The sequence below is a fragment of the Phyllopteryx taeniolatus genome, chromosome 3 (genome assembly GCF_024500385.1).
Source record: "Phyllopteryx taeniolatus isolate TA_2022b chromosome 3, UOR_Ptae_1.2, whole genome shotgun sequence".
Taxonomy (NCBI): Eukaryota; Metazoa; Chordata; class Actinopteri; order Syngnathiformes; family Syngnathidae; genus Phyllopteryx; species Phyllopteryx taeniolatus.
The window spans coordinates 15,501,436-15,526,764 of NC_084504.1; the positions used below are offsets into that span (position 1 = coordinate 15,501,436).

The window sequence follows — 25,329 nt, forward strand, 5'->3', positions numbered from 1 at the left end:
AGTTAACCTAGTTTCTTCTACTTCTTCTATGACTTTTTTCTTTTTATTTTCAGAGCAGTCTGGCTGCCCATGTCTATGGCACAGTGCTGCCTCTCACGTCAGTATGGTACTATGGCAGACACATACGGTAGTTGTACACCACACACTACAAAAAAGTTCAGATGTTAAAAATCACAATTTGTACAAACCTTGATTAGCTGCTCTGTGTTGTTGTGCAAGGACTTGAACTCAGGACCGTTCTTTTCAGCCTAAAAACAAATAAATAACAGTTATAAAGACAGACTTGGAAAATAATCTTACAAGCCATACTTACTTTTATATACTCCAGTGTGAGCATGTCGACCTCTGTGTTATCCAAAGTAGTGATCAACTGAATTTCTTTGCTTTCGGAATCTACACAACAGGCAACATGCAAATTAAGACACAATATCTTTAAATTTACATGGTATATTAAATATATTGACCCAGCAGTGACACAAAAGACTAATGGGGGGTAGAAATGGTACAAGTGTTACAAAAATATATATAAAATACAAAAACAAACTCAACTATTTACAATTCAACTTTTAATCTTTTTAACAAAACAAATTTGAGTGAAAAATAAGCCCCCCCCAAGGTTCCACTGAGGAGCTGATCTGGTTTCTTGTCTGCATATAGTGGTGCACTGGCGCCTCTACCCCCTCTGGTCAGCTGGAAGGAGGAAAAAACGGAACTCGGCTGAGCTGCTTGTTCAATTCATGACAGTCTCATCTTGGCAAGCGGCCAATCACATTGCAGTGAAAAAAAAAAACCTAAAAAAAAAAAACTAATTACCGGTAACTACCTATAATTGACTGTTTTAGTGCTTATTGAAACCTTTTGACTTTTCAAAGTTGCGGTATACCTTCAGAACAGGAATTGGCCCATGCCTAGTTCGGAGTTTAAATCGACCCTCCTGTTCAGAGTTTGCCTGTTCTCTACGTGCTTGCTTGTATTTTTTCCCCGGGTACTCCGGCTTCCTCCCACATTTATAAAAACATGCATGTTAGGGTCATTGAGGACACCCAAATTGTCTTTAAGTGTGAATGTGAGTGTGAAGGGTTGTTTGTCTCTTTGTGCCCTGCGCTTGGCTGGCAACCAGTCCAGGGTGTAACCCACCTTTTGCACAAAGTAAGCTGGGATACGCTCCAGCTCAGCCGCATCAGAAAGACACAAACGTAACAGGAAGATTAGGTCTTTGAGGGATTAAATACTGACCTTTGTATTCAGGACACTTGAGACAGATCTCCTTGAGGTAAGTGTTGGACGTCATGTCGAAGGAGCACATTTTCAGCTCGGTGCCAAGGCCCTCCACCTCCAATTGGAGCACCGCCACTTCCTGGCAGCTGCCAGCCAGGCGACACAACTGGACAGAGAACTAGACAGAAACAAACAAAAAAAGTGTTTTAAAAAAAGTCTGTCTGTGACATGATCATCAAAATACCCTAAGGATCAAGAATTACAGTACACTTTACAACCCATACTTTAGGCCTCATTGAAATTAGCTTGTTTTGAAGGAGTGGTCCTGTCACATGTAGATGAGCCACTTCTCACCAAGCGCCTCTCTAATGCTTGGCCAAAGCCAAGTACAGATTTTGACACCATGCCGATGACAGGTGGAGCTACGTGTTAGGCACAGAGTCTTAGGGGAGAAAGAAAGGAGAGAAGAAAAAAAAAAAACGCACGGATCGCATTTTCACTCGCAGAGGCAGTATTTCATCGCTAAGCTCACGATTACAATTGTGAATTTGTAGCAGATTTGTGTACGTGGCAGTGATGTGTACGTGGCAGTGATGTGCGGTCAGGGTAGGCCTCACTCGCCCCCTGTTGGTCTTTCCTTTCCACTGCATGTGAATAGTAAAAAAACAAAACCTTATGATTACATTAAATTATTCCATTTTAGTTCTATGGTCCGTGCTTTACATTGATTTTCTTTTTCCAATCCAATAATTTCAATGATTTCATCATTAAAATAGCTGAATTTTCATATTTCTTGTTCAAATGCATAGGAAGCGCAGTTACGAGTCACGTTGAGTCATCGCTCCCATGATGCTTCAAGAGACCACGCGCACATGCCTTCAGGCAGGCTGTGATTGGTCTGTGGCTTCACACAAGAGACATTGGTGTTTCCTCATTACATTGCCAATAATATACGTTTTATCACACATGTACTGCACTTACTGACGCTTAACAGACTGTCTAATATATTTAATGAAAGTGTGTGACATTTTGTCTCTCTTATTGACCAGAAAAGCCACTAAAAGTGCACAGTGGAGTCTGGTATGTATGGTGCCAAAACCAGCATTTGGCAGTGTTGAGTTGAGCTTCATAGAGCTCCAGAAGTCACGTGACTGTCAGTGCCTCACCAATCATGAACCTCACCGCACGTCACTGGTACGTGGGGCATGTAGTAAACACCTACCAAACACAAATGCTATCCCCCACCATGTCAACAACTTCATCAAACAATCAAGTATGTGCAGCTTGTATCAGAAGCTAATGCCATGCCACAAATCTGTACTACCACTGCAACTCTGCTTATCCTTTGTAACCTTGCTAAAACTGGCCTGTTTTGAGAAAGTGGTCCTGCTGCAAGCAATGAGCCACTGCTCACCCTGCTGGCTTTGACAGGTCAACTATCCTGTCAGTTGCTTTAAAATGGTGGGTCGTCACCCAGCCTTACCGCCAAGCCATGAGCGGAGAAATTCAGTGACTGGGTAGTATTATGTAAATGTCACAATTCACAATAGCACACTCAGAAACACATTTTGGGAAATAGGCAACTCATAAAATATTTACTTGGTTGTGTAATTTACTTCATGGGTGGCCAATTATTTGTATACAAGCCATTAAAAATTAAGTTTTCCATAATACACCTGCCAAAGCTACTGCCCCTGCGACCCGACCTCGGATAAGCGGTAGAAAAATGGATGGATGGATGGCCATCCCCTTTAATAATTGGATCAAGCACCATATGTCCATCAAGTTGTTTGACAAAATTACCTCGCTAATTTCAAACGTCATGAGAAAGTCGGTCATGTTCTTCTGACGTTCCTCCTGGGCGAGACTCCTCTGTCTGTTCAGGTCAGCGTAGCGCAGTGGCATGGGACTGTCGGCGAAGAATTGCTGCCCTGTGATCGGGGAGCTGGGAGCGTCATAGAACAAGTCTTCTTCAGACCCTGAGGAGACCAAATCATATTCGCACCACATTATACGTCAAGATACAGAACATGAACAATAGTGAGGATGTCCAGGCTCACCGAGTGAAGTAAGGCTGATGGTCTCACATGACTCAAAAAGCAGAGATGAGCGCTGGTCGGCTAACTGCAGATGTCTCCTTGTGGACAGCTGTGGTGTGAACTGTTTGGGCTGAGGAGGAAACAGGCCAGGTTTTACCAACATAGAAATTGTGTGAAAACTTTGTAGCAAAGCTATGATGCTATGGTGCCTGTGTCAAGGCCTAACAATCCTAAAAATTCAACTCTTGATTGGAAAATAATGACGTTCCATGCTATGTTACTCCTAGAGGTGGCGGTATAACAAAGCGATTACCAACTGCCACACGCCTAGCATATTTTTGCAGACTGAGAGAGAATACTGGATAGTGAACCATTTATTGTGGGGATATGTTTCAGACCAACCTTAGCGATATTAAGATCATTTATTTTTTTTAATAAAGTTTAACCTCTCCCCCACACTTTAAACAATTCAAACTTAAAATTAAAAAAGACAAACATATTAAAAGATACTTTTAAATAGATTGTGAACCTATTCGAACACAAAATAATAAATTGAAAGCACAAAACATATTAAATATATGTATTGCAGTGTCTGTGTACATATATAAGTGCCTTTAAGAGGCAGAGAATGGTAAAGGTGGTGTGTGACTTCAGCGAGTCTGCGTTTGGCTGAGAGCTGTGGCCAACAGTAACCGCTCAATTAACAGCGGAAAAGTGCATTGGCGACTGTGGCTCTCCTTTCACACATACAAAAGCCACAAGTATACACTAAAAAAAACAAAGAAACAACCATTTAAAACACGATAAAGCGTGTCTCCAAATAATGAATGGAGACATACAGTACAGGGGGAACACTGTATACATATATGTATCAGTCAGAAGTTTGGAGATTATTTCTCATGCTATTAAAAGAGAAACGGTGTGCAAATTTTTGATTGGTACATAGTCGCTGTTGGGCAGAATCCTTGCATCTCCAAAATCATCCACCGTCCATTTTCCATACCGCTTATCCTCACTAGGGTCACAGGCATTGTGGAGCCTATCCCTGAACTGGTCACCACCCGAAGGGGACATATAAACAAACAATCATTTGCATTCACATTCACCCCTATGGGCAATTTAGAGTCTTCAATTAACCTACCATGCATGTTTTTGGGATGTGGGAGGTAACTGGAGAACCCGGAGAAAACCCACACAGACATGGGGAGAACATGAAAACTCCACACAGGCAAGGCCGGATTTGAACCTGGGTTCTCAGAACTGTGAGGCAGATGTGCTAACCAGTCGGTCATCGTTCCACCATCTCAAAAACCATTACTATCAAAAAATAAATAAATGTTTTAAGTTAGTAAGTATTGTATCGTTAAAGTTAGCGTTAAATCCCTTTTTATCGCTATCACATTCTGTAATACATTTCTCTGAAATCATGTTTAATCGCTAATTTTATTTGCTAAAAAAAATAAAAATAAAAAATAAAAATCGCCATTTTAATTACGCTGTCATTGATAAAAAAGCTGCCAACAGTGTTCATCACAGTCTGCTGTTGTGTTGAGCCTTTTAACAAGAAAAAGTCCATGCATAGTAAACCAAAGCTAGCGACTGTGGGTCCATACATCTTCTTAAACTCTATTTTAAAGGTTTAAGAGATACGAGTGATACAGTACAAAAAGCGATGAGGTGACTAGGCTGTTAAGTAGAAATTAATCAGCACTAAAGTGTACATTTGTGGCTCATAGGGATTGCTTCTGTACCGAAGTAATACAGCTATTGATTTTTAACAAAACAGACCGACTCAAATTTATCTGACTAAACTATTTTCACTAGTTACTGCCCATCTAGGATTTCTTAATTGTTACAACTTTCAATCTTGAGGTAACATAATGCCGCAAGACTCTGCTTCTACTTGTCTGATTGTGTGATACTGTGGGTCGGTTATTTATCCTGGTCGTCTTGTCATGGGGTGCACACCTTTGAATGCGGGGGCATGCCGGCGTTGGGAGGGGCAGGATTTGACTGTGGCAGTGGGATGCTGTCCACCAGCTCCAGAACATTTCGAAGTTTAACATCTGAGATTCGGAGGGAGAGCAGAGGGAGCTCTCCAGACAGCTTATATCTGGGAAAAAAATCAAATAATTAAAGAGGACATATGAGAGGGAAAAACGCACAACGCTTTCGTCCTACTGTTGCGTGCAAGTCTGAGGAACAGCAATAATGTTACCTGGCAGGATTGGAAATGGGGGAAAAAAGGCCAATAAACACTGTTTATATCTTACTATTGAATCCATTACTCACAATATCAATAAAAAGTTAGTTTGACTACACTTAGTCATCAGTCATTTATACGTGTTTTAATATTAAAATGGGCCGATTTGAGTAACACAACCGGGGGATTAAAACACACCTTCCACAGTCACAATGTTGTCTTATTTCATTTTTACACTTACTTTGCCATGCGTGAGTCTTTAACCACCATGGCCCTGCTGAACTCCATTTTCAAATCCACCGGCTCCAGGATGTGGAGCAGTGACTGCTTCTGCTTGCGAGCCATTTTCCAGTCACCGTCTATATCGGGGAAAGGTTTACAGTGTCAGTCGCACCGTTTATTTCACTGATTCCCAGCCACGGTCTAAGATCATTAGGCAGTAAACATTATAGCTTGTACCTGGTTTACTAAAAAGAAACTGCAGGTTGTTGAGCTGGATGTCGAACCTGTCGTAAGCTCTCAGCATGATGTCTTCGATTTTGCTGGAGCATGCAGACAGCTGAGGAAGGTGCTTTTTGCTCTGACTGGACATCTACAAACACATGTTAAATAAAAAGTTACCTTTTAATCAACCTCCATACTGACATTTCCTCACCTGCAAGTGTCCGAGATCCAGCAGCAGGATGTTCTGAGTGCCGTCATAAAAGCCCGTCTGGGGGATGATGACGTAAGATGCTAAAATATTCACTTTCAGGTCCAGCACCTTCTGCGTCTCGATCACATACATTAGACCTACAGAAAAAATTAAAGATGGCACGATAAATAAACAGGAATACCGTTTGAATGACATTGACTCTAATGCGTAGTGTCTACAAATCAAGCATATTTATGCATATGTAATTGTGGTGCTGATTAAAATTAGAATTGAATTGACCTTGGTGGAGGTCTGTGTGCTCAGTCCATTACATTAGTCACTGTGCTATGGTCTGTTTGGGGGGGTGAGGGTCGGAATTAGCTGTAGGGTGGGTAGGGGCTTTCCCCCTTTTCTCTATGGTCTGCTAGCCGGTCGGGCCAGGCCGGTCCCGCAGGAGTCTAGGCTCTTACTTCACTGCACATTTTTAGTACTCACACTGTACATACTTCACACATTGGGCACACTTACATCTCATTCAGGGTGCCGGCTCAGCAACTACGTACACCAGTTGACTAACATGCATGTGATATGGTGTTCATTCACTAATAAGTTTGATAGACACACTATCGGCTTTAATTGCTTGTGCTGGGACCACAAATAACAGGTTATACCAACATATCAACTCCCAGGTTCTTACAGGTGTTTAGACACCAAAAAAGAATCCCACCGCACCACTCGTCAGTAGCACTGCCTTGCTCATTTTCCCACATCCTGTCCGCTCTCATATTATTCTCTTGGTTAGTTATTGCATGTCCTCACCGGGTGTGTGTGTCCCCCCCCCATCCACAAAATAAGAACACAATTTGACTGGTGTAATGTTACTTGTGTTCAAATATCTAGACTGTCTCACTATTGTTCTGCTGTGGTTTTCACCCCTAGTCCCCTTGTCCACTCTGTCCCTCTGTCTGTCCCCTAAAACCCTTTTCTGTCCGGCTGCATTTTCAATAAACAACAGCATAATATTTTTTTTTTAAAATAAGCAGAGGGAGTATTTCAAACTCCCCTGTTGCACAGCAAAACTCTTCCAGCACAAAGGCATACAGATCCACCATTCTGCAAGGCCATGCAGTAGGACAGGTTTAAATAAATAAATAAATAAAGGGGGAAAAAAAAAAAGCAGGTCACAACCTATAGATAAAGCTTAGCAAGATTTGCTGAAAGGTCCCGTATTTTGGCTATTTAGACCTCCATAGGGTGACCAACATGGACTTAGTATAAAAGTGTCAATTAAAAAAAAAAGCACCAAAAAAAACACCTTGCATTTGTCATACGAGTGTCCAGAAAAGGCCCCTCTGACATCTACTTCTATTTGACTCAGTTTTGTATCCGCTTTGTCCATATTTGGCTAAGACCGCCCCCTTGCCTCTGTTTGGTTGCCTCCGTGTCAAAGACCCACTTATGTTGACAGGGCTGGCTCGGCAACGGAAGAGGTAGGCGGAGATCTTTGCTAATGAGGAGATAAGCTCGAGAAATTCGGATGGCTTGATTTTAGGCCTCTCGGCAGGAAAATGTCTGGAGCTAAAGAATGCATGGACGATTTTAATTCCTATTTCACATTTACTGGGGGACATCCCAAATGGTAGAAAAAGTTGGTTTGGTGATATATGGCACCTATAAGGTTTCAACCTCTATTGAAAAGTTCAAATCTTGTTTTATTTGATTTTCTTATTTTTTTAAATTAATTGTATGGTTTTTGTTGCAGCATTACGTTGGTTAGTGGATAGCATTTCTGCCTCACAGTTTGACTCTCAGCTCAGGTCAAAAACATGCTTGTTAGGTTCAGTAAAGATTCTAAATTGTCCATAGGTGTGAACGTGAGTTCACTGTATATACTTTTTATGGTATTTGTGTTTGTTGGTGTGCTGTCATATTTTTCCAATCTAAATTACGTGCCTTGACTTAATATAGGTTGGGAAACACTGGTTGAGACACTTCATCGGACGTTACCAACGAGTCAATAGAGGTGATTAATTTACTGAATGTGCAACTGACCAGTGGCTGTGCGGTCTCGGAACTGCTCCAGTTTTATCAGGGTGGCATTGGTGAGTTCGTCCAGCTCCAGGTCGTCAGGTGGCCTGAAGAATGCCGACATGGCATTCACTGTCATCTGCACAGACAAAGAATACATGCAACACAGGAACACTTCTATTGTACGGGACTATGAACAACAGCCGACTGCACTCACAGCATCATAGATTATTTCCAGCGGCTGCGATTCAGCAAAGAGCCGCTGATTGGCACTCTGGTCCAGAGGGTTAGTCTCGAAAAACAGGCTGAGCAGCGGGATTCCCGTTCCGACCGTCCTGGATGATAGCAGGGTGGGAGCAGGCCGGCTACTTGCCAGACCTGTGATCTCAAACAAACTGAGCTGGGCTGTGAATCTGCAGAGATTGTTTTGCATTTAACAAATTTAAACTGAAGGAATATATTTCACTGATGCCCACATATAAGTGTCAAAGAAAGACACACTTGATGGCTTGAGCTCCAGATCTCTGCGTCAGGGTGGACATCAGCTCTCCGACAGTCAGCTTGACAATCTCATCTTTGTCCTTGCTGTCTTTGATGGAAACACTTAGCCTTTCCATGTGGAAATCTACCCTCAAGTCCTCAAACTAGAAAAGAGGAGTAAACGGCAATGAAAGTTATTAGTTATATTATTTAAACTCTTAAAAGGGAACAAACTATGTAAAATGGACTAATGGATGAATCAGTTGTATATACATAGTTGGGTTTCTGGAGTGACTGCCAACCTATCAAGTGTGAAATTACACAAAAAAGCAAGTGACCCAATGTCTCTGTGAGCGACACATTCAGAATTGTGCCCGATTGCGACATCACAAGATGCCTAATTTGCATAATACTGCCCTCACACCACGTTTCTCTACCCATGACTTGGCAGCTAGGCTGGCTACAGAGCTGCCACTTTCAAGTGACGGCTGGACTACACAGAAGCACTATCACGTTAAAACCAAAAACTAAGCAGAGCAGCGCGAATTAGTTACCAAACACCATTAGCTTCTGTTAAGAGGCATATACTTGAATGTCTGGTAAAGTTGCTGTTCTCCGCTCACGACTTGGCAGCTTGAAGATGAAGATCCACGACAGACAGACTAAACACTATCATGTCAAAGCTAGTGTTAGCGTCTAATAAGATGGCAGGGGACCTGTTTAAAGTTGCAAAACATTTTGCATAACATGTCCTCCTATGTGTAAATCGATCATGGATTCCCTCTTGATCACGGAAGGTTTCCATCCATCTATCAGACATGCAAACACCAAAGGCATGAAAACGGTGACAAAAAAAAACAAAACAAAAAAAAACATTGTAGGGGGTGTCTGGGGGGATCCCCCGGGCCCCCGCAGATCTATATTTTTATTTTAACACAAATTAAAGCAATCTGGAAGACTCTGAAGAGTACAATAAGGCAAAGAAAAAAATATAATAATAATAAAAAAATAATCTTTACGCAGAAAAACGGCTTTAACCCGCTCAAGTACATGTTGATGTACAGATTTAAGATTAAAATTAAATTTGCCTCATTTCTTAGCCTTTTTGTTCTGGCCTCCAACTTGAGCCAGGCCCATCTCCACCTGTACCTGATGCCTGCTTCAAGCTGTGCCACATGAATAGCATCCTCCTCTTTAAGCACTCGCATTCTGGAAAAGAATTGACTCAAATCATTGTCTGTTTCACTTCATTTTTCACTATTACCAACCTCAAAGGCTAATCCCAAATGCATCCTCCAGGAAAATATAAAGTACAATAGTTTTTTTCTCTTTTTATTGTCCATTTCTGAATTGACGTTACCATAATTTCTCGTATATAATGCGGCAAAAAATTGTCAAAAGTCAATAGTGCGCATTATACATAGGTATAGGAGAAAATGAGAAAGCCTTTCACATTTTATAAATGTATGCCTCCATCTAGAGCAGGCTTGCCCAAGGTCCGGCCCGCGGGCCAAATCCGGCCCGTATCCAAATTTCCTCCGGCCCGAAGCATGTCATAAAATCAATAATATGTGGCCCGCCAGCACAGTTTACCACAGTAAACAATACAGACATATATAAAAAAAAAAAAAAAAAGACATTTTATATTTCACCAGAGGGTGGCAGTAGACCTGTGGCCGCACTATCGTCGTGTGACCCCTTTGTGAACTTTTACCCCTGTGGTATGTTTTTAGCCCATTTCTAAAATGGCAACTGAAACTAAAAAGAGGAAAGTTGACAACGAGGACCGCAGTGTCCAGGGCAAGTGGATTTCTTCACTGACATACGAAACAACTGTGTCTGCCCAATTTGCCAAGAGACTGTGGCTGTTTTCAAAAAATTTAATATTAAGATGCATTACCAGACGAAACATGCTAACTACGACAAGCTACCGGCGAACAAACGCGTTGAAAAACTGAAGCCACTGGAAGCTGTTTTGATAGCACAGCAGCACTTTTTCACAAGAGCCCGTGATTGAAATGAAAATTCTACAAAGGCGAGCTACGAGTCTCAGTGAATTGATTTTTTGTGATGATCAAACCACAGTTTTGTCAAATTTCTGTCATCTGATTTGACTATACTATAGTCAAATCAGATGACTATATTATACATTATAATAATAGTATAATCACTATACTAGCTGCATAGTCACTATACTATTCTTTGTCAAAATGCACTGGGATGTGATTTGTTAAAACAAAATCAATAAATATATGTTTCTAAAAATTTCAGTCAACTTTCATAAAATAGTTCATTTGTATTTAATTTATTATTATTTTAACCTTTAACTAACCTAGTAATGCAATTGAAAACAGATTCTCATTTGCAATATCGACCTAGCTGCAGACAGCAAAGTGATATAGTTACATATTTACATGTTAATTTACAATGGTAATGGTTCGAGGAATGTCAGGCCGAATGGTCGGCCCCCATACATTTTCATCTGACCAAATCTGGCCCTCTTTGCAAAAGGTTTGGACACCCCTGATCTAGAGGTTATGAAAAAGATGTACACTTTCATTCCACTATGCCACCGCCCCCTAGAGGTTATGAAAATGTTGTACACGTTCATTCTAGTATGCCACCTAGAGGTTATGAAAAAGGTGCAGCCTACACTTTCATTCCAATATAACAGGGGTACATATGACTGCATATATGTACAATTGTGCTCATAAATTTAGATACCCAAGCAGAATTTGTGTAATATTTTTTTTATTTTTTTAATAAATACGACTGAACAACAACCATCCTCAATTTCTTACGTTATGTTTTGTTTAATGATAATGCTTTTGTGAAATGCTTGACAGTTTAATTTGAATCCCATTAAAATAAAATTAAATGTGTTTAGCCTGGTCCTTCATGTTTTCTTAAAAAAATTGTACACATTTCACAAATTCTGCCTGGGTAATCGAACATATGAGCACAACTGTGTGTTTTCTCATTTACTAAATAAAAGTAGGGGTGTGAATTTCAAAATAAGAGCAAGTAAATAAAAGAAAGTATTATGTGTTCAAATAATGTGCTTAACTTCAGAATAATTCTTCAAAAAAATGAACAAAATACTTCATGTTTTGATCATATGGGTAGAAGCAAAATCATGCATTGTAAAAATGCATTATACATAGGTTGAAGGGTTTTCCAGAATTTTGTGGTCAACTTTGGGGGTGTGCATTATACACGAGAAATTACGGTACTTCAATCTGTGTTGTGACATAATTCCTAACATCGCTCCGTCGCTTAAAACATTGAACATTAACATCCGTAAACTAATTAGATAATTGTTGGTGCGTTTCCTAATTAATACAAGATGTACTAGGGGATCAGCTTACATTCATGGTAACGACGACCTTCCCAACATGGCCGCCACATAGGCATGACTGGCTTATCTGGTGTTAATACCCCTGCCCGGGAAGCCCAATAGAAGATGTTGCGTGAGGTCATGTGAGTTTGTTGTGTCGTTTGATTGGTGAAATAGACAAACGTCTCTAGCGCTTAAATAGGATTAGCGCAAACAGCGCCCGATGAGGAAGTTGAAGTCGTAATCTCGTGCACGAAATAGTTGATAAACAAGGAATAATGGATAAATAAAAGTAGCGAGCGACATTTAGGTCATTGTAACGGCGTAAAAGTACCATTACTTTAAAAAATAATCATGATTTCTTTTTTTGATTGATATTAAAATCATGATTAAAAAACACGATTATTCATTGATTTCAAAATGTAGTGTTAACTCTACTTCCAAAGATAAGTAAACGCTACTTCCAACTTTAAATTATTACTACTTCAATTTTAAATCTAAATTAAAAGAACAACCAGAAAATAAATTAGCAACAACAAGTAAAATAATAATGTATTAAAATAAAAGCAATGAAAAACTAATCAAAATAAATATCTGCTGTTCCTTCTGTTCATGCCTTGGCATCTGAGGGGCAGTGTGTTGCGGTGCATGCATGGAGCTACACACTCTTAAAAACCTAAACATAGTAGTAGAAGAAAGTCATGATAGAACTTTATTAATTGAACTATTTTTTCACAGATTAGGAAGAATATAAGCCTGTAAGTATTGTTATATTACCTAGTTGTATGTGTTACTACGGCGTTTGTGTGTGAATATTCATGATTTGAAAGTAAATCGCTCCTATGACCTAATGCTAATTTTGGCTAGCCCATCAATACTCTACTGCAAATCAATTGTAACATATAACAGTGGTGGTCTATACACAGATGGATGGTTGGAAAACCACCGCATACGTCACGTCATCGTTCTTACCGAGTCGTCGAGTAAATTGATCACTTTACTTATATTTTAATTGATTGTACAACCCCAATTCCAATGAAGTTGGGACGTTGTGTTAAACATAAATAAAAACAGAATACAATGTTTTGCAACTCATGTTCGACCTATATTTAATTGAATACAAAAACAAGATATTTAATGTTCAAACTGATAAACTTGATTGTTTTTAGCAAATAATCATTAACTTGGAATTTTATGGCTGCAACACGTTACAAAAAAGCTGGGACAGGGTCATGTTTACGACTGTGTTAAAACATTCAATAAACGTTTGGGAACTGAGGACACTAATTGTTGAAGCTTTGTAGGTGGAATTCTTTCCCATTCTTGCTGGATGTACAGCTTCAGCTGTTCACCAGTCCGGGGTCTCCGACCTGTCGTATTTTACGCTTCATAATGCGCCACACATTTTCAATGGGAGACAGGTCTGGACTGCAGGCAGGCTAGTCTAGTACCCGCAATCTTTTACTACCAAGCCACGCTGTTGTAACACGTGCAGAATGTGGTTTGGCATCGTCTTGCTGAAATAAGCAGGGGCGTCCATGAAAAAGACGTTTGCTTGGATGGCAGCATACGTTTCTCCAAAACCTGTATGTACTGTTCAGAATTAATGGTGCCTTCACAGATGTGTAAATTACCCATGCTATTGGCACTAACACAGCCCCATGCCATCACAGATGCTGGCTTTTGAACTTTGCGTCCATAACAGTCCGGATGGTTCTTTTCCTCTTTGGCCCGGAGGACACGACGTCCACAATTTTCAAAAACAATTTGAAATGTGGACTCGTCGGACCACAGAACACTTTTTCACTTTGCATCGGTCCATCTTTGATGAGCTCGGGCCCAGAGAAGCCGGCGGCATTTCTGGGTGTTGTTGTTAAATGGCTTTTGCCTTGCACAGTAGAGTTTCAAGTTGCACTTACAGATGTAGCGCCGAACTGTATTTACTGACATTGGTTTTCTGAGCCCATGTGGTGATATCCTTTACACGTTGATGTCGGTTTTTGATGCAGTGCCGCCTGAGGGATCGAAGGTCACGGGCATTCAATGTTGGTTTTCGGCCTTGCCGCTTACATGCAGTGATTTCTCCAGATTCTCTGAACATTTTGATGATATTATGGACCGTAGATGATGAAATCCCTAAATTCCTTGCAATTGTACGTTGAGGAACCTTGTCCTTCAACTATTCGACTATTTCCTCACGTACTTGTTCACAAAGAGGTGAACCTCGCCCCATATTTGCTTGTGAATGACTGAGCAATTCAGGGAAGCTCCTTTTATACCCAATCATGGCACCCACCTGTTCCCAATTAGCCTGTCCACCTGTGGGATGTTCCAAACAGGTGTTTGATGAGCATTCCTCAACTTTCTCAGTCATTTTTGCCACCTGTCCCAGCTTTTTTGGAACGTGTTGCAGCCATAAAATTCTAAGTTAATGATTATTTGCTAAAAACAATAAAGTTGATCAGTTGGAACATTAAATATCTTCTCTTTGTAGTGTATTCAATTAAATACAGGTTGAACATGATTTGCAAATCATTGTATTCTGTTTTTATTTATGTTTAACACAACATCCCAACTTCATTGGAATTGGGGTTGTATATTCCAAAAGAAATACATGAAACCGGTAACATTTCATGTAATGTTGGCACTCGGAGATTCGGAGATGCATTGTGTGAGGCAAGCGTGATGCAGGTCCCTTCCTCGTTCTTCTAGCGGTGATAAAAAACACGTTTGTGGATGTGAAAAACACGTGTGTAAATCACGGATATATTTGTGGATCTGAAAAACACGGAAATTGCGGATATAATTGTGGATCTGAAAAACGTGTAAATCACGGATATATTTGTGGATCTGAAAAACACGTTAATCGCGGATATATTAATGTAAATAATTTTGAGACAAATCTCTCCCCATTACTGAGGAGCACTCTGAGGCGGTAGGCCGAGCCGCTGTCTTCCTGGTTCTTTTTCGTTGAGTGAGCTCAGGGCGTTTCTTTATGCAGACACGTGAGGTGGGAGTAGGGGCGGCATTTAGAGTGGGGAATGAAGATTAGATTCCAATTTTTTTTATTTTGAAAAATTCTATAACATACCTTTCAAAAACATTTGTGTGTGGATTAATGGGCAAAAGCATGTTTGAAAATAAATAACTGTTCAGCAGCAAAGTGCAATAGTTGTTTTCCTCAGTGTCAAGAGATTTTGGGTTCGAGTCTCGCCTCAGGGTACTATGGCGTCCTCCCACATTCCGAAAGCATGCATGTTTGGTGAACACTATATTATACATGGGTGAGAATGTGAGTGCGAATGGTTGTCTGTCTATGTGTACGCTGCGAATGGCTGGTCAACAGTCCATTCAATCTCTCGACCAAAGTCAGCCGGGATAGGCTGGCGGTCGCCCGAGAGGACAAACACTAGAGCAAATCGATGGATGGATTTAAGGTGCAGTTTGTTTGCATATGCGTGTGCGGGAAGAGACTCACTTCCTTTGGATAAATGGAATTGGACGCCGTCTCACTGTATCCGATGGCAGTGTAGAGCCTGGATTTCTCGTCAGAGGTTAACAGCTCATCAAAGCCTATGTGCAAACAAATTGATAAAAGTTATAGTTATAAGTAAGAAACCAGATATACAGACCCTTCCAAAAAAATGGAATATCATGGAAAAGTTTATTTATTTCCATAATTCCATTCAAAAAGTTAAAATGTCATAGGTTATAGATTTAGGGCCCACAATTTAAAACATTTCAACAATTTATTTGTTTATTTTTACATAATTTGGGCTTCCAGCTCAAAAACCCACGAAATCAGGAATTCAAAAAAATTTGAATACTGTGAAGAAATCAGCCCAAATTCTGCTAGCCATCAATGTTTTCAACTGAGTGTCACACACTAATCATCTACTAAACGCAAAGTACCTGAACAGGTTTCCCCAGGTGTCATTAAATTGCTTCAGTTTGGTTCAATTGTCTCAGTTGGGTTCAATATGGGGAAGACTCCAGACTTGACAACTGGCCAAAAGACCATCATTGATACCCTCCGTAGGATGGGTAAGCCAAATAACTTCATAGCTAAGCAGGCTGGCTGTTCACAGAGTGCTGTGTCCAAGCATATCAGTGGAAAGTCTAGTAGAAGGACAAAATGTGGAAGGATAAAATGAACCAGCAAAAGCGATAACCGTGGGCTTCAGCGGATTATCAAACAGAGAAGATTCAAGAGAATCTCAGAGAGATCCAGAAAGAGTGCAATGTGGCGGGAGTCACAGCTTCAAAAACCACCACATTCATTCTACAACTGTCGGGTTCCTCGGATCAAGCCACTTCTGAGTCTGAGCCAACATAGGAAGCATCTCAACTGGGGCAAGGAGAAGAAGGACTGGACTGTTGGCCAAGTGGTCCAAAGTCCTCTTTTCCGATGAAAGTAAAGTGTGCCTTTCATTCGGGAATCAAGTTCCAAGGGTTTGGAGGAAGACTGGTGAAGAACAACACAAGCTGCTTGAGGTCCAGTGTGAAATATCCACAGTCAGTCATGATTTGGGGTGTAATGTCCAGTGGAGGTGTTGGTAAACTTTTCTTTCTTAAATCCTACCAGAATGTTTTAGAGGATTTCATGATTACTTCTGCTGAGGATCTGTATGGAGATGCAGATTTCATCTTCTAGCAGGACCTGGCCCCTCCCCATACCGCCAGAAGCACCAAAACCTGGTTTGATGCCCATGCCATCACAGTGCTTGAATGGCCAGCCAATTCACCAGATCTAAACCCCATTGAGAATCTATGGGGTATTATCAAGAGGAAAATGAGGGGCACCAGACCCAAAAACAAAAGAACTGACAGCAAGCATCAAGGAAATCTGGGCTTCCATAACTCCCAGGCAATGGCACAGGCTGATTGCCTCAATGCCACGGCACATCGAGGCAGTGATTAAAGTGAGCTCTGATTGAAATGACAAATACATTTAATTTTACAACTACTGACATCTACTACTGAAATACATGGGTATATAGTTATAATTGATAAAAACAATATTTTGTTCAGACCATAACTTGATACACTTTCGCCGCCATGTTTTAGCATGCACATAGCATTCTTGGAATGATTACGTAGAATGGCTCTTGTAAAATTGTTTCGTTGCTGCTCTCTGCAGAGCTAAGCTAGCCACTTGCGAACAACTTTTATCGTCAGCGAAAAGAGTTTAAAATACCATACTGCGCCGCTTTTGGATGCAATTTCCAATCACCATACTGCGCCGCTTTTGGATGCAATTTCCAATCAGGACAGAATGCAAAAAAGGAGGTAAGCATTCATAGCATTCCTAAAGAGAGAAAGTTGAGGAAACGGTGAGAGGAGGCAGTCGGAAGAGTTGAGCTGCCAAAAGATCTGCGGCTGTGTTCTCGTTCATTCAGCCCTGATTCTTTTTATTCTTTCCTCACAAGGGGCCTAAACAGCAGTGGGTGACAAGCGAAAGCCGAGCAAAATGATGCGAAAGACGGGAGGCGCTGACCCACTTTATCAGTAGCTACAAATACACCACTGAATATGACCAACTCGAGTTTCTTCACACCTGTCATCTTCATCCTCATTTCATGTGTCTCCTCATTTCCCTGATCACACTCTGGCTGGAACTGAAATGACTGAACAGCATTCATCGCTGCCAGGGGCTGCTACTGTGGCTACTGCTAAAAACTCCCGGCGTCGGGCACATCCCCATTTGACGTCATTACCCAGAATGCACTGCGCCGAAAAAACAATGGCGGCCTATGTTGAAATTACGTTTTGTAAAAATATATATATCTGGAAATGATTATCGAAAGTTGTATCTTATTATGTTACTCTTGTCAAAAGAGATAATACCAAACATGTCATTGCAATAGTTCACATTAAAGCAAAGCGACTCCCAAACAAGTATTGAAGATTGACATATTTTGAAAGTTTTGATTGATTTAATGTGACCCTAATTTCTCTTTTTTTTCTATAAAAACCGAGAAGTAAATGGTGATTTCTTCACAGTATTCTAATTTTTTGAATTCTTGATTTCGTGGGTTTTATGAGCTGGAAGCCCAAATTATATAAAAATAAATAAATACTTGAAATTGTTGAAATTGTGGGCCCTGAATCTATAATCCATGAAAGTTTAACTTTTTGAATGGAATTATGGCAATAAATAACTTTTCTAATTTTTTGGAAAGGGTCTTATCGTGGACGAACACAATTTCCTTCACCCTACCTCCTCCTGGGCTCTTAACCTCGTTTGTTTCAGTGTCAGGCTCTGTGCCCCAGTTCCACATCCAGCTCATCCACCCTTGAGACTCCTCTTCCTCCATTTTCAAGCCTGGACGGTAAATACGCAGCCCAGCTTTACTTGCCTGAGGTTACAAAAACAAAAAACTTCATATTAATAAACGTGTATTACTTATCCAAAGGAATGCAGGCATGATAAATTACAGTACCTCCACTTCAGCCTGCTGTCTGGCTAGAGTGATGTTAAAAATATCCAGTGTCTTCTCAGGCTCCTGAGAACACATACGAGAAACATTGTTGATAGGGTAAAACATGATATGTGCCAGTGATGTGCAGTGAGAGGCAAAACAATGAAATGCTCTTTAACTAGATGCCGTAAGGTACAATTAAACCTGTGTATTTGCCTGTTGCCACCCACACAACATATAGCTTTCTGTTCAAAAGAACAGGCCCAGATTTCACACAGAGTAAGCAAATTTGTGACTAAATTGAGAAAAGATCATAATTTTTCACAGCATACCATTTCTGACATTATTCGAATGCAAAATATGAGCATTGGATCAATAAAGGTCAAGAAAATCACTGCTTTAAGCAGTCTTAATTTCTAATTGTCGGCCCACCTTCAGCTCCTTGAGTAGCTCCTCGCTGGGATTCTTGCTGGTGATCTTCATCTTGTAGAGCTCGCGGTAGTGCTTCACTAGCTTGCGGTGCCGCTGAATGTGGTGCCACGACCACATGTGGAGTTGGGGCTTGACGTCCACCTCCAAGACGCTCATGATGGCATAGGTCCACCTGTAGACATCACAGCAGGAAGCTTTACGGTCGTGGGGGATATCGCAAAAGAAGAAGTCACATCATAGAACACATTTCTTACCAAATGTTGGCATTGTTGTGTACTAAGACCTCGGGTTTGTACTTCCTGTATGGTAGGTTACGTGACATCAAATCCACTGAACCCAGTAGCTCCAGGATGCTGATGTACTAGGGAGAGGACCAATACAAGTATTACTAAGGCTCAAGGCTTCAAGTTACACAATTTGTTTTTGTCTCAAGTGGCATAATTGGAATATGCATCATGGTGGAGTAAAGAGAAAAAAAATCATCAAATGGAATATCTTCAGATCTGAATAAAAATCCTGTATGTATTGCAAATGCGAGTGCTGTGTAAACGCATCGGCTATACCCCTTCAGTACCAGTTTGTCGTCATCGAAATATACAGATTGTAAACCTGTTGTTACTTGAAATGTAGATTTAGGTATTAAAGACCCACTAAAGTCATTTTTTTCGAAGTACATTAAATATGTTTGAAGGTAAATGGTTAAAACGTGGAAAGACTCTTCTTCACTATCTCAGTTTTCTGTTTTTTTTTTGGGCAGGGCTAAAACGGGGGCACGCTGGCGGAAGCAAGGAACAGCATAAGTCGTCCATCCCCCACGACATTATTACCAAGCACCCTTATTTCATGCAGTGGCCATTCAGCGTAATTGACACTTCCTTATTCATAATAACTTGGCCAAATTCTAACACTCCAGCGTGCACTTAACACTCAAGTGTAATGTGTTTTGTGTTATTTGGGCTACAGTGTTTGTGCCGTGGTGTGGCCCATGCATGGCAAGACAGCGGTGAAACGGATGTCCCCACCGCACTTGCTCAGTGTGAAAGGACCGCGTGTCACAGCGGCAACGACCACAGTGCCCCCGTCCACCGTGCCCAAATTTGGAAATGCTGACGTAGCAGCCTACCAGGACGTAACAGGAAAGTTTTCCTGCTGGAGAAGTAGACCGCACCTTTGCAACGTTGGCAAGATGCAGCTTTCTTTTTTTGCAAAAGAAAGCCCTGATGTTGCTCATTTTAAGGAGAAGAAGGGTTAGGAGGAGGAGAAGGAGGAAACAAGCTGCAGAAAAAAAAAGGAAATAGGTGCACCCCATAGTAATGGCTCATCAGGACCTTGGAGAGTTTAGGCTTGCTCGTTTCCTCAGTACAAGTCTGCCAAAAAAGCACACGGAAATCACTCTGCCAACCCCTCTCCCATCAGAGGACCATTCTGTCACCGCGACAACGCTGTCAAAATGTAACTTCTTTCTATTCAAGGTTACGCTGTAGCGTCAGCCGCCCTCACTGCATTGCCGCCCCGTGCCATGACACTGCAAAATGCGCTGCCGCCACCTCAGCACATATACAATAAATGGGAAAGTCGAGGGCATCAATTGCAATGTCAAGTGTAGTGTCAAAAGACATTTAGAGTACCATAATTTCTCTTGTATAATGCACACTCATGTATAATACGCACCCCCAAAATTCTGGAAAACCCTTCTACCTATGTATTATGCATTTTTACAATGCATGATTTTGCTTCTGCTCATATGACCAAAACGAAGTATTATCTGTATTTTGTTCATTTTTTCAAATAATTATTCTGGAGTTAAGCACTTTATTTGAACATGTAATACTTTCTTTTTATTTACTTGCTCTTCTTTGAAATTTATAGCCCTACTTTTATTTAGTGAATGAGAAAACACACAGTTGTGTTCATATGTTTGATTACCCAGGCAGAATTTGTAAAATGTGTAAATTTTTTTAAGAAAACATGTAGGACCAGGCGAAACATTTAATTTTATTTTAATGGGATTCAAATTAAACTGTCAAGCATTTCACAAAAGCATTATCATGAAACAAAAAATAACCATAAAGAAAGTAATGTTGGTTGGTGTTTGATTACCCAGGCAGAATTTTGTACAATTCTTTAAAGAAAACCAGAAGGGTCAGAATTAGAAACATCTTTATTTGCCAAGTATGTCCAAAAAACACACAAGGAATTTGTCTCCGGTAGTTGAGCCGCTCTAGTTCGACAACCGACAGTCAATTGACAGAACACTTTTGAGACAAAGACATTGAGAAAAACAGTCACTGAGCAATAAAAGGGTTGCTAGTTATCTGGTAATGCCGGTAATTTTTTTTTTTTTTTTTTTTTTGACAATTGTGCAAAAAGATGCAGAGTCCTCTAGCACTTAGCGCAGTTTGAATGGCAGGCGAAACACATTGAGTTTTGTTTTAACGGGATTCAAATTAAACTGTTAAACATTTCAGAAAAGCATTATCATCAAACAAAACATAACCATAAAGAAATTAATGTTGGTTGCTGTTCAGTCATGTCGTATTTAAAAAAAACAATATTTCACAAATTCTGCCAGGGTATGTAAACTTATGAGCACAACTGTACATATTATGCAGTCATACTGGAATAAAAGTGTAGGCTACACTTTTTTCTTAGCCTCCAGGTGGCGCTGGCATATTAGAATGAAAGTGTACACCTTTCTCATAACCTCTAGGTGGCGATGGCATATTGAAATTAACATGTACCTCTTTTTCATAATCTCTAGATGGCGGCATACCTTTATAAAATGGGGAACTTTTTCATTTTCCCCTATACCCACTTATAATGCGCACCATTGATTTTTGACATTTTGGGGTGGGGGGGGAAATGCACATTGTACACGAGAAATTATGGTAGCTGCCAGCAGTCCGGCACAACGGTGTTAGGGCCGTCAGTTGACCGCGACTTCACAGGGCGAAGAGGAGAGAAAAAAAATCATCCAGGGGGACGTTGGTCCATCACACTGCTGTGACTACAAATGGTGCACCGTTCGGCAACCACAGTAGCGTGATGTACGGCCTGCTGAATTTTTTACAGAGGCAAAAGAGGCGTGTGGCCTAGAGGCTGCCTGGCTGCCACTCTGCGGCCCCTACGCGATGTGCATCGCTGGGAATTCTCCTCTCCTGTTTTAGGAGCAGGGAGAGAAGGCATGTAATTGATTGACAGCTAAAAGTTCCACGGGGCGGGGTTTCAGAGCATTCAGCGTCACGCCCAAAGCCTCTGGAAGCCTGATTTCACATACTTTGCGATTTTTTTATTCATTCAAATTTGTCCGGCTTGTAAAACATACTCTTCTCTGTAGTGTGTCAAATAAAACAAAAATTGGGCCACTTTAGTGGGCCTTTAAAACAAAATTTGGCAATAGGACCTGTAGTGTAAATCCAGCGTAATACATACTAGCCACATTATGACACTGCCTACCTGGGGTCGATTAAGCTCAATGGCCACCTCGCTGAGATTGACCATGAGGTCCACTTTAGGAGACGAGAAGTCAATGTCTGATTTAGGATTCATGCAAAGCTTGGCTCCAGCCGAGATGGGACGCAAAACTGTGGAGCAGCACAAAGAATTGTGTAATGATGTGACTTTATATTAGTGTTCGTACACCCAGTATATTGCAGATTTTTAAGCAATTTTTTTGTATGGGTTTCTACAGTATACAGGCAAGTCTGAGTTTATAGTTGTGCGCTTTTAGTGTAATACCATGTTGTGCTGCAACATGCTGCTCAGCACTGAGGTCAATTGGAAGAGATGAGGCATAATTAATAGGAAGAAAAAGAGCATGCCCCTTCAGTGTATTACAGTACCATATTTTGCCATTTTAGTCTCAGTTGTTCCCACAGAGCAGAGAGAATATACAGTCCCCTCCAAAAGTATTGGAACAGCAAGGTCAATTCCTTTGTTTTGTTTTTTTGTATACTGAAGACATTTGGGTCTCAGATCAAAAGCTGAATGAGACAAAAGTTCACAATTCCAGCTTTTATTTCATTGTATTTACATCTAGATGTGTTAAACAACTCAGGACAGAGCACCGTTTGTTTGAAGCCACTCACTTTTCAAAAGTAAAAGCAGATGTTTGCAAATACTTATGACAAAACACAAATATAATCAGTCTGCTTTCATGGAGGACTACAGCAATCTGAGAATATTGACTGTTTGAGAGGCTGAAATTTTGATGATTTGGACAATTTTAAGCTAAAGAAGCTCTTTAAACGATTAATCGATTATCAGAATAGTTGTCGATTATTGTAATAACCTATTATTTCTCGATTACTTGATTTAATTGTTGAAGCTCTAATTTACAGTCTATGGTTTCACAGTCACTACAGCCCTCTGAGGAAAACCATAAATATGATGTGGCCTGCGAAAAAAATTAGTTTGACACCTGTGAGTGTTTTGCTTTTTCTCTGGCTTTTGTGTCTTTTTTTTAATGCCGTTGGTGTAAACGTCTTCTGACACTCACTGAAATCATGGTCAGCACGACAGGAGCCTTTGAGGTCCAGGCTATTCTGGAGACACCGCTATAAAAAAAAAACAACAAAGAGAAGCCGCTTTGCATTTTTTTCTCTCCAGCCGACGATAATTCTTAGTTTGCTATCTACACAATGTCATAAATAAAATAAATAAAAATAAATAAAACTTTTGTGACTCACCAAACCCTCATCTGGACTGTGATTAGAGAAGAGCACCGAGTTGACATTCCAGTAGGCAAACAATTTGTCTAGTTGAACCAACTAAGAGGAAGGAAGCAGTAACTAGAGCAATGCATCCCCAAATAATCATTTCCTAACAATATCTAACAGCCGCATCAGACGCTTACAATGAGAAACTAAAATAGTATATCAAAAACTTCCTTTTAAACATAAAAAATGTCTTACCTTGTAGAAAAGCCTTGCGTTCTCATCCAAGACAGTCGGTTTCCAGTCCTCGTCACAAGTCTATCGGGACAAACAAGGGGTTATATTATTAGGTGTGAAAAAGTACGCCAAAAGTCACAGTTTCGATACGAACTTTATGGTTTGGTTTACAGTGGGTACAATAAGGGAACAAAATGCAGAATAGCATTTTTTGGGAGTTTTGTATGAACAGAAACGCATTCAATGACATTTTAAATTAAATATGACAAACCCTGCAAACTGTAATGGTAAATTATTCGGTAAATCAAAGGCTGTCAAATAAAGAAAACACTTTTTTTCAAAAGATATTACATGATATAATTACATATCTACTTTTTAGGAAAATTAAAAAAAAACCCAAAAAACATGATTTCTTTTGTAGGAAATGCACACTTTTAAAGGACATTTAAACAAACTGCTAGCAGTAAATTTTCCAATAAATTCTCAAACAAGGTACATTTAGAAAACATGTAACAGCTTAAATATTTTCTTTTCAGGAAAGTGCAACAAGCAATAGCTTGTTTTCTTTTTAGTAGACAAATAATGCAGACAAGTCTAACAGTGTGGCTAAGTATGCTATAAAAGCACTAATAATGGCATTTGCTTGCTCCATCTTAACCTCCTGGGAGCCCGTTGGCGTGATGCCTTTTCAATCAGGTTAAAAAGGTTGAAGTACTGCCAAAAGCCTATGCCCAGCCATGACGTCAGCTTGGCAGAGGCAAAGCCACACTGCATTTGTTCACAGCATGGAAGTGTGGCTAAAGCGTGAAGCAGTTACACTTCCATTTCCTTAAATAATATGTTCTGTGTGGTAACTTGATACACCTCTCAATTTAATATATGTATCACAACACTAATAACTAGGCTTTATACGATCGGGACTTTTGGGGCCGATCACCGATCAGCGATTTTAAACAAAACGATAACCAATCACCGATCGGATGACAAGATGGAGCAATTTAAATGGCTTGTTCATTTACTGTATATACCAGACATGCAAACACCAACGGCATGAAAAAGGTCACCAAAGAAAATAAAAAAATAAAAAAACATTGATCCCGGGCCCCCCGCAAAGAATAATTTTTTTTTTTTAACATAAATTAAGCAATCTGGAAGACTCTGAAGCGTACATTCATTCATTCATTTTCCGAACTGCTTATCGTCACTAGAGTCGCGGGCATGCTGGAGCTGATGCCAGCTATTTTCGGGCGAGAGGCGGGGTACACCCTGAACTGGATGCCAGCCAATCGCAGGGCACATATAGACAAACAACCATTCAAACTCACATTCACACCTACGGGCAATTTAGAGTCTTCAATCAACCTAACATGCATGTTTTTGGGATGTGGGAGAAAGCCCACACAGGCACAGGGAGAACATGCAAACTCCACAAAGGCGGGGCCAGGATTCAAAACCCGGTCCTCAGAACTGTGCGGCAGATGTGGCTAACCAGTCGTCCACCGTGCCGCCCTGAAGAGTACAATAAGGCCTACGACTTGAGCCAGGCCCATCTCCACCTGCACCTGGTGCCAGCTTCAAGATGTGCCACATGAATAGCATCCTCCTCTTTAAGCACTCTCATTCTGGAAAATAATTCACTAAAAT

General features: G+C 40.5%; 1 protein-coding gene across 4 annotated transcripts in view; it reads right to left on the reverse strand.

Moving 5' to 3' along the window:
* Positions 1–25,329, reverse strand: part of vps13a (vacuolar protein sorting 13 homolog A) — a 91,553-nt gene that overhangs the window by 56,859 nt on the left and 9,365 nt on the right. For 3 of the 4 annotated variants that reach the window (XM_061767156.1, XM_061767155.1, XM_061767158.1), the window contains exons 8-28: positions 23,707–23,766; positions 23,482–23,562; positions 23,292–23,349; positions 22,250–22,377; positions 19,048–19,154; positions 18,794–18,965; positions 18,383–18,445; positions 18,160–18,298; positions 15,418–15,512; positions 8,624–8,766; positions 8,340–8,535; positions 8,147–8,261; positions 6,116–6,252; positions 5,920–6,052; positions 5,702–5,819; positions 5,226–5,370; positions 3,279–3,387; positions 3,022–3,197; positions 1,237–1,396; positions 314–393; positions 189–248 (exon numbers count right to left, since the gene is read on the reverse strand). In XM_061767156.1, the coding sequence (XP_061623140.1) occupies positions 189–248; positions 314–393; positions 1,237–1,396; positions 3,022–3,197; positions 3,279–3,387; positions 5,226–5,370; positions 5,702–5,819; positions 5,920–6,052; positions 6,116–6,252; positions 8,147–8,261; positions 8,340–8,535; positions 8,624–8,766; positions 15,418–15,512; positions 18,160–18,298; positions 18,383–18,445; positions 18,794–18,965; positions 19,048–19,154; positions 22,250–22,377; positions 23,292–23,349; positions 23,482–23,562; positions 23,707–23,766 (2,475 nt within the window). Of the gene's footprint in view, positions 1–188; positions 249–313; positions 394–1,236; positions 1,397–3,021; positions 3,198–3,278; positions 3,388–5,225; positions 5,371–5,701; positions 5,820–5,919; positions 6,053–6,115; positions 6,253–8,146; positions 8,262–8,339; positions 8,536–8,623; positions 8,767–15,417; positions 15,513–18,159; positions 18,299–18,382; positions 18,446–18,793; positions 18,966–19,047; positions 19,155–22,249; positions 22,378–23,291; positions 23,350–23,481; positions 23,563–23,706; positions 23,767–25,329 lie in introns of those variants that run through there. The other variant, XM_061767159.1, reaches the window with a different exon arrangement.